Source organism: Musa acuminata, chromosome BXJ2-2 (assembly GCF_036884655.1).
Source record: "Musa acuminata AAA Group cultivar baxijiao chromosome BXJ2-2, Cavendish_Baxijiao_AAA, whole genome shotgun sequence".
NCBI lineage: Eukaryota > Viridiplantae > Streptophyta > Magnoliopsida > Zingiberales > Musaceae > Musa > Musa acuminata.
The window spans coordinates 25,255,529-25,265,025 of NC_088339.1; the positions used below are offsets into that span (position 1 = coordinate 25,255,529).

Consider the following 9,497-nt stretch of genomic DNA (forward strand, 5'->3'; position numbering starts at 1 on the left):
CCGCGGATGGCCACGAAAACCAGGGATCAATTGCCGAAACCAGCGCTCGGTTTTAGACCGACGCGATTCCCACGTACGCCACTCCCGCCCATAACCTGAACCTTCGTCCATTCCACAGATTGAGAGCCTGGCTACTCGATTCACCCTTTTTGTCTCATTCGCGGGTACAGGATAATAATATACTTACAGCAGACTACCGTATTCCAAAACCGGGTCCTGGTTTCGCCGTTGTATGAGGCTGCCACGCGACGGCGGAAAATATTGGGAACGTAATCAAGGAACGAACTCTGTCTCTCTCTCTCTCTCTCTCTCTTCGCTATGCTAGTTAACAGCCGGCTATAAGTAACCCTGTCGCTGGTCTTTCCAAATTCAAGTGTACCGAAGAGAAAGATCGAAGAGAGAGAGAGAGAGAGAAGGAGCGGAAGAGATGTCGAGCACGGCTGGTCAGGTCATCAAATGCAGAGGTTGGCCTTTGATCGTTTTGTTCTTTTTGCCTTGTTTAGTTCCGATTAATCTTGTGATGCTAATGGAATCTGGATTCGATGGTTGGGTTGTTGCTCAGCCGCGGTGTCTTGGGAGGCCGGGAAGCCATTAGTGATCGAAGAGGTCGAGGTGGCGCCTCCCAAGGCCATGGAGGTTCGGCTCAAGATCCTGTACACTTCTCTTTGCCACACTGATGTCTACTTCTGGGAAGCGAAGGGCCAGACTCCTGTGTTTCCTCGGATCTTTGGCCATGAAGCTGGAGGGTATGGATCATCTCGTCTCAGCTAGAAAGCTGTGTTAGCTTTTGTCTACCGAAACACAATTTCGTTACCTTTGTTCTTGTTTGGTGCTCTTAGAATTGTGGAGAGCGTGGGGGAGGGTGTCACCGATCTTGCTCCGGGGGACCACGTCCTCCCTATTTTCACGGGAGAATGCAGGGAATGTGCTCACTGCAAGTCCGAAGACAGCAACATGTGCGATCTCCTCCGAATAAACACAGACAGAGGAGTGATGATTAGTGATGGGCAGTCGAGGTTCTCCATCAACGGTAAGCCCATCTACCATTTCTTGGGAACCTCCACCTTCAGCGAGTACACGGTCCTCCATGTCGGATGCGTCGCCAAAATCAACCCCGCAGCTCCGCTCGATAAAGTCTGTGTTATCAGCTGCGGTATATCGACAGGTGAGTCTCGCCAACACCTATCGAACCATACAGATGGATGTTGAGGACAACAGAGTGACTGATCTTGTTGATTTCATGTAGGTTATGGTGCTACTGTCAATGTTGCAAGACCACCAAAAGGTTCAACAGTGGCTGTTTTCGGCCTTGGAGCTGTAGGCCTTGCAGTGAGTCTCTCTTTTCCTCTCATTATGTTGTTCTGTAACCCTTTAATGAAAATATTATTTTAGTTTGTGACATCATAACTTCTATTCAATTAGGCTGCTGAAGGGGCAAGGGCCTCAGGGGCATCAAGGATTATTGGTGTTGATCTTAACCCTAAGAGATTTGAGGAAGGTGGGATTAATGAACTGTTACCTCACTTGAGTCTATTTCTATGTTTGGATCTTCTCACTATTTTTGTTTGTGCTTATCAAGCTATTTGTGTTCTAACTTCATTTTGTTTTATCACCAGCTAAGAAGTTTGGCGTGACTGAGTTTGTGAATCCTGCAGACCATAAGAAACCTGTTCAAGAGGTTTGTTCCTGAGGCTCACAATTTAATTCTTCTGTGGTTACTATCAAATATCTCATTTTGTCATGATCTCATTGTGCAAAGCCCCTCATGTTCAAGTATGATCCACATGCTATCACCAAGAACATGCTATAGTTACTGTAATAAAGAGTGTTCAAGAAAATGCATTGCATAGAGTAGTATAACAAGAATTATTCCATTATTGAATAATATACAAATCCAAATTATAGAAATTATGTGCAAAGAGTTCATAAATAGTATGAAACATATACCATATCAGTCCAAGCAAATGCATAGTCCTTATTTTGGTAGTGGGTTAGTTGATGATCAATGGGATGAATACCACATTTCATCTCCTCCATTTGCCACCACACATATTTCCAAATGGAAGAAAGCTGCTAACTACTAAGCATGTGTGACATTGTATTTGTATTTCAATAAATGTATCACCTGTGTTTCCCATGATGAATGTATCACTTTTACAGGTGCTTGCCGAAATGACTAATGGTGGAGTTGATCGTAGCGTTGAATGCACTGGCAACATAAACGCCATGATATCTGCATTTGAGTGTGTTCATGATGTACTTCTCTTGCCCCGTGAACTTGCTTTTCAGAAATCTAATATACGGCAATGTCTCATAATTCTGAAGGTTGTCATCTTACAGGGTTGGGGAGTTGCTGTACTTGTCGGGGTGCCTCACAAAGATGCTGAATTCAAGACACACCCTGTGAACTTCCTTAACGAAAGAACCCTAAAAGGAACCTTCTTTGGGAACTATAAGCCACGTACAGATATCCCCGGGGTCGTCGAGAAGTATATGAACAAGGTAAATGAGGTGTAGACCGAGTTTGATATAGAGTTGAGCTTAATGTGATCTGATGGTCCCTCCGTAATAAGTAATTCTTGGCACACTCTGATGTTGCAGGAGCTGGAATTGGATAAGTTCATTACCCATTCCGTGCCGTTCTCTGAGATCAACAAGGCTTTTGACCTCATGCTCAAGGGGGAGAGCCTCCGCTGTATCATTCGAATGGATGGCTAGACGAGTTACTGCATTGCTAAACCAGTAAAAAATAAGTCTCTCTTGCAGTCTAATTATGTGGTATATGGGATTAGTACTTTTTTTATGTTTCTTCAAGATCTTGACTTGACAGCCGCTGTTTGAAGCTTATAATAAAGATAATGGCTCACTTGTTTTTTTTTTCTTTTTTCGCAAGTTTGATTCAATATATCTACATTTTGCTCTGTGTGACCAAATGATTTGGCTTAAATTTAGCTACTGATATAATTGTTTGTGTTTGAATTTTGATATCATGAAATTTAAGGGTATCGACATCTTTGTCATGCCTATTCAACACAATTATTAGTGATTGATATAAGTATGCTTCTCGTGTATTTTAATTTTAAGATTCATTTTGGTTATGGATCATTTAAGTTTTTATATTTTATTCTATTTAAAATAATTAATATATTTTAAAAAAATAATAATTTATAAACATTTTATATTATTTATGTATTTATAATAAATTATTAATATAATAATATATAATTTAAATTTAATAAAAAATTATTTTAATCTTTGTGATTTTGATTATATATCATTTAAACTCTTATGAGTTAACAGATATTGTGACATATTGATTCATAATAAATTATTAATATAATAATATATATAATTTAAATTAAAAAAATATTATTAATGATGGGAGGAAGTTATTGAAAAATCTAGATTGTACGACGCTTCTCGAATGATTAAGAGATGACTAGTTTATGTCAGCTTTTAGCCTCTCATATAAATTATTTTATTAGATACTGAATCTTTATCCAATTATTCAAGTATCTTAGATCTTTAATCAATAATTTTTATTTACTCTTACTTAGACATCATCTAAATGATCTAATAATTCAGGAACTTATTGGATATATAATAAGATATGGGTTCTAGCGGATATCTCATATATGTGTGTGATCCTCTAGGCTCAATATTAGCTAAGAGTCATACCTATTAGAACTCTTTCTAATCCAGTGAATTTTGATTTTCATAATAATTCACTTAATTTATCAACTATGGATATACTAGGTCATTATGTTATAGTCTCTAAACGATACAAGGGGATCCAATCCATTGGATCTCTATAGTCCCTCATTCATCTAATATCCTATAAACTATATATCGGGCATAGTCCAAACTCTCCCTCACCTCTGTCTTCGACCTCTTATTTTCCTCGATAAAATAGATATTTTTTAAATTTAAATTATATATATTATTATATTAATAATTTATTATAAGTCAGCATATTATGTAAACGGATTTTAATGTCTGTTAACTTAGACTTGACCGGAGGATTTATATATTATGTTTTTAAAAATATAAGGGTTATTTTAGATATAAATAAAACCATAAAACTTAAGCGATCGATGACCAAAATAATAAAGATTAAAATAATTTTTTTTAAAAATTAAATTATATATATTATTATATGAGTAATTTATTATGAATCAACGATATTAACGATTGTTAACTTAAATTTAGACTTGATAAAATAGCTTATATATTATATTTTTAAATATATAAAAATTATTTTAAGCATGATTAAATCTTAAGTGATCCATTATCAAAATGCTAAAATGAATCTTTAACTTTATATTTTATTTTATGCAGGATGTGCACGTGGAATAGATATAGTTCATAAGCTGGTTGACTGCATAATAAAAAACATGTTGGAATCCCATCAAAAGGAGACATCCTACTACTGTTGAAACAGTCGATCTGACTAAGCATCATAGATGTATCAGTTATCAATTCCGATTCTTCATGTGACCACATAATATGTCTGGAATAAAATATTATACTCTAGCAAAATGCTCAACGTGTTCTCTACGTTACGACATAGTTGGCGACAGGAGGAAGTGGTGCACTGTCACGTAATTGGATTCGGTTCTCCACAACGCAGGAAACAGAGCGACTTGTGTCTCTCGATTCGAGCGGTCAAGCTTACGAAAGGCATCGTAATATTCCGAACACTCCTATGGTGTCGATGTACGTGTCCATCGGGTCGTGTCCGGTCTCTCGGCTAAGACACAGAGCTGCACCATGGCGTCGGTGTACGTATCCAAACGCCCCTACGGCGATCCTGTCCAAACGTCCAATCGTGCTGTCCCGCTGTCCATTAACGGACGATGAGGTTTCGTCAGTTTCCCATCATGAATTTGTTATGGGGTGACCGAAACGTCAGCTTTCGATTCCGAAACCACCGTCAAATTTAAAATCGAAACCAAATTAATTTCAGATAATTTTAATTCTCAATAAACTTTGAATTAAAATATCCAGTTTCATACACATTATCTCCGATTTGATTCAAACTCATTAAATTATTGATTTGATTCGATTTTGGTTTGAACGGAATGGTGATCACCTCCAATTGTCATGCGAATGTGGTTTTATTATATCTAACCTACGGAATTGACAGCAGTCTCATGGTTAAAAATCCTCCAATCTGTTATAAACCTCAGATTATGTACACGTAATTAGCACGAGACCAATTTCATGCAAAGATTCACTATCGACTATTCAGTTCTGTAATTTTGTAATTATTATCTCTAGTCTCTTCGTTTTTATACTTTCAAAAGTTATATTATAACTTTTATACTTACGAAAATAAAATATTTAATTATATTCCTTCTCACATTATCGATTTTGCTGACAAAAATATTATACGTGCTATCACGTAAGAAAAATAACGTTAAAACATAGTAAAAAAATAATTTTTTAATACTATTCTCATCGTCCAAAGAAAAAAGATTAAAGAGAGGGGTTTTACTGGGAAACAAAGTGAGACAGTACTATTCAATTGCTTCACGTTTTCTCTCTATGTCTTCGGATATTTTGTTGGAAAGTGAAACACTTGTTAAAAAGGATCTCTCTCTCTCTCTTGTGATTTTGCCCTCTTCCTTATCTGTCGATTGTTATAGAAATATTGGTTTCTCAACTACTACTTGCAAAAGTTACGGTAGGAGAAATTAATATTGGTGAGAATCGAACTGTAAAATTATTTTTTGACCCTATTTTAATATCATCTTTCATATATGATAACGTATTTTCGTAAACAGAGTCAAGAAATAAACTTAAATATTTCATTTTTGTAAGTAATCCCAATATAACTCTTGAAAATATAAAGATTGAGATACTAAAGATAACTAACTATATGGATAATATGTAATTAACCCTATAAATATCTATATACATGTATTTTGTTGAATGAATAAAGATTAATTTCTCCGGCACAAATTTAAGATATGTGTCAAAGTATTTCACTGTGCATATAACTGTATTTACTTTCTATGCACAGAGAGTGCAAGATTCAAGCTTTTGCTTTAGTTCAATATGCCCATTAATTTTTATAGTATTTCATGCTTATACCACAATATGCACTAATTTATGTTGTTTATTGTAGGTGATATCTGAAGGGAAAAAGAATAGTAGCATTTCTTTACACATCATGATGTGCCTCCTAACTCCATCTAGGGGCTCTGATATTATTTATTTATTTATTTTATTTAAAATGATAAATAGTAAAAATAGTATTGGAGTTCACAACATTATGTTATATCATAAAAAATTTTACCTGAAACCTTCAATTTATAAAAAATATAATAAGTCGATATCAATTGTCACCAGAATAACTGATCCATTAATCTCATTTGGTTCAAACCATAAATCCGAAATACTTAAATCTAAATTTAATGCTTGTTGATGTTGAAAGTTGTGTATACCAGTAAAAGAGCAGTATGTATTTCAATTTACAAAAGAGTAAATCAGAAACAGAGGCTTACTGAAACATTTTGAACATTCAGTGGTTAAATCTCGGAAGAAGTTTCAGGTATTGTTGTTTCAAATCTTTGATAAGATTAAAACTCATATCGTTGCATGTTTTGGCTGCTATGCTCCCTTAGCAACATGAGTTGAATTTCCAATCATTCTTCCTGGACTATCAGTTCTCTGTTGTATTCTTGTATCCTAATGCAGTCAGAGAGAAACTGATGAGTTTGATACTGATTCTTCAACCTTATGCAGGCAGGAGCAGATGCCTGCTTCAGTAATAAGGATGAGCTCATCCTTCTTCAGGGCCTTCTTGTTGCTATATGTTTAAGCAAGAAGGAAAGCTTTTCGCTTTTGAGCTGATGAGTTTCAGGTTACTGATTACACTAGTGAAATAATTGGATTATCAGTCTGTAAGAAGATTACTTGTTGAAAAGATTATAAAGAAATTGAGGATTTAGTAGAACTATAAATATCTACCATTGTTCTTTCTAAAGAGAAGAGAGGAAGATGGAATGAATATCAAATTCAAGCCTAAATCTCTTTCTCTCTCTCTCTCTCTCTCTCTCTCTCTCTCTCTCTCTCTCTCTCTCTCTCTTTCTCTTATACAAAAGAGAACCAAAGGAACAAAACTCTCTCTGTCATCTTGTTCATGTACTCATGATGAATGTCTGCACCAGGACGAAGACCCATTGCTGCTGAGTTGCAGGCATGGCGAGGGGGAAACGTCATAGGCTTCTCCTGCAACGAATTCGCAGTGCCATTTGGGTTCACGGCCTGTTACAGACAAGCTGAAATTTCTGATGCAGACATCTTCATAGACCGCGCCCTCGATGCCCTCCAAAACTGGAGCTTTATCTACATCAAACCCTACGACATTGCTTATACGGACACCTTTAACTCTGGGGAAAGCCTTTGGATCCCATCCCTCATCAGGGTGGTCATTGGATCCCCTGCTGAATCTTATAGGAATCTTAACTCTTTCCATTGTCACGTTGGTCACAGTGACATTGGTTATGTATCCTCCTCGTCCGACGTCGGTCTTCAATCGCACAGCAGCCGCAGAATCCCAGACATGCAGGTCTTCCACCACCACGTTGCTTACACCCCCAGACATTTCACTGCCGATTCCGACACCGGAGCAAGTTGGAGTTGTTCCTGAGACCCTTCGGATGACTATGTTTGAGCTAGGATGAGCCATGGCGATGCCATAATGATCCCAGCCACTCTTCACAGCGACGAGATCGTCCCCGCTCTCTATGTAACAGTCCTCGATGCAGACATGTGAACTTGAATCTGGAATCACAAAGGCCGGAAACAAGATGAATTAGTATCTACTGAAAGATCCCTTGAATGGATTAACTGATAAGCCAAGATACCCGGATCAATCCCATCGGTATTTGGAGAATGAAGTGGCGCCAAAACTGTGAGATTCTTTAACACCACATTACTGAAAGAAGATGAAATTTTCTTGTGAGAGAAAAGTATCTGAAAGCAGCCATGAAAACCGATGTACCGAAGGCTGACCTGCAATAAACTGGGTGTATTGTCCAAAATGGAGAGTTGAGGAAGGTTAGGTTGGAGATGAGAATGTTCTCTGAGTTCACCAACTCAAGCAGGTGGCCCCTTGTGTGCTTCAGGGTTCTATTCCACCATAAGTCCCACCACATTTTGCCTTGGCCATCAATGCTCCCATTCTGCCCTGCAACAAAGTATGGCGTTCAGCATTTCTTCTCTTCTAGACAAAAACAAGTTCTTTAACATTTGGTATGCAATGTTGCATATGCTTGTCGATCTCACCACTTTGTTTTCTGAACCAAATGTGTAGTTATTCATGCATCAGAGAGAGAGAGAGAGAGAGAGAGAGAGAGAGAGAGAGAGAGACCTGTAATGATGACGTCGCTGAGGCCCTCCCCATGAATGAGGCTAATATGACGTCCCCCCAGTCTCTCTCTCCCACGCCCATATGATGGCAATGGCTCTATTACTGGCCACTCCTCCGGATCCTACGCAATGGGTTACACAATGATCTTTAAAATAAAATGTATATGCTCTCGGATCTTTTTGATAGGATATCTAAGCAAGGCAAGAAGCTTTAATACTCAAAGCATCCAAGAAAATTAGAGCTCTTCATATCCTTGACATGATGATTGGATCAAATGTTGGACCATGTTGAAGTGCTTGAAACCTAATAGAATCGTGGTTTTGATGTACCTGAGAGCCCAGAATGATCGCATCCTTCTCCAAGAAGAGGGTTAAGTTGCTGGTGAGATTAAAGCTACCGGTCAGCCACCTCCCAGGAGGGACATTAAGCTGAGCGCCGCCCTTGTCTCCGAACTCCCCGAGACGACGCACGGCCCGCCGAAACGCCTCGGTGTTCGAAGTCCTACCGTCGCCCACCCCACCGAACTCCTCGATGGAGAAGACAACATTCCTAGGCCCGACGGGGCGGTAGAACTCCACGCAACTCCTCCTCCCGGCGACGGCAACATCGTCCTTGGCCGTGGCTGGGGCGGCCGCCGGGGCCACAGCCACCCAGGCCGGGGTAGACTGGAGCGATGACCATCCCAACAAGGCTATGGCTCCGAGGAGCAGCACCACCGAAGGCCGCCTCAGGCCGTCCTGCCACCGGTGCCAGCGCCACAGACATGGATGCTTCTCTTGGACGTCCATCTGTCCGCTATACTTCCATCATCGAGGCTTCACGGAGGAAGTCGTAACGAGGCGTGAGCATGGCGAGGAACGCGTGATCCGTTAAGTCCGGTGACGCTTTGGCGCGCATGGCAAGTTCCAGCCCGCGCTCACGTGTTTGTGCGTCGGTGACAGCTGGCAATTAAAATTGGAATGGGAATCCTACTCTATGCAGGCTTGCCTTCGTAGGAATGCCATAAAAGTGTCTCCCATTCATCCCCTCTTCTCTTCTCATCTTAATTCCTCCTTTTATTTTTTATCAAATTAATATTTATAATAATAATAATAATAATATCTCTTTTTCCCTATGG

At 38.9% G+C, this 9,497-nt stretch overlaps 2 protein-coding genes across 2 annotated transcripts; one reads left to right on the forward strand and one right to left on the reverse strand.

The window, feature by feature from the left end:
- The first annotated feature begins 298 nt into the window (after nt 1-298).
- On the forward strand, nt 299-2,879 carry LOC103976061 (alcohol dehydrogenase 1). The gene is made up of 9 exons (XM_009391244.3): nt 299-464; nt 563-746; nt 840-1,165; nt 1,247-1,329; nt 1,423-1,498; nt 1,617-1,678; nt 2,161-2,256; nt 2,341-2,502; nt 2,602-2,879. Exons 1-9 carry the CDS (start codon nt 428-430, stop codon nt 2,716-2,718), a joined length of 1,143 nt encoding a protein of 380 aa, XP_009389519.1. The 5' UTR covers nt 299-427; the 3' UTR covers nt 2,719-2,879.
- Nucleotides 2,880-7,081: 4,202 nt separating this feature from the next.
- Nucleotides 7,082-9,244, reverse strand: LOC135604981 (probable polygalacturonase). Its single transcript, XM_065094639.1, has 5 exons — nt 8,710-9,244; nt 8,381-8,501; nt 8,023-8,197; nt 7,875-7,945; nt 7,082-7,791 (listed from the first exon to the last, which is right to left on the reverse strand). Exons 1-5 carry the CDS (start codon nt 9,166-9,168, stop codon nt 7,154-7,156), a joined length of 1,464 nt encoding a protein of 487 aa, XP_064950711.1. The 5' UTR covers nt 9,169-9,244; the 3' UTR covers nt 7,082-7,153.
- Between the last annotated feature and the right edge of the window lie 253 nt (nt 9,245-9,497).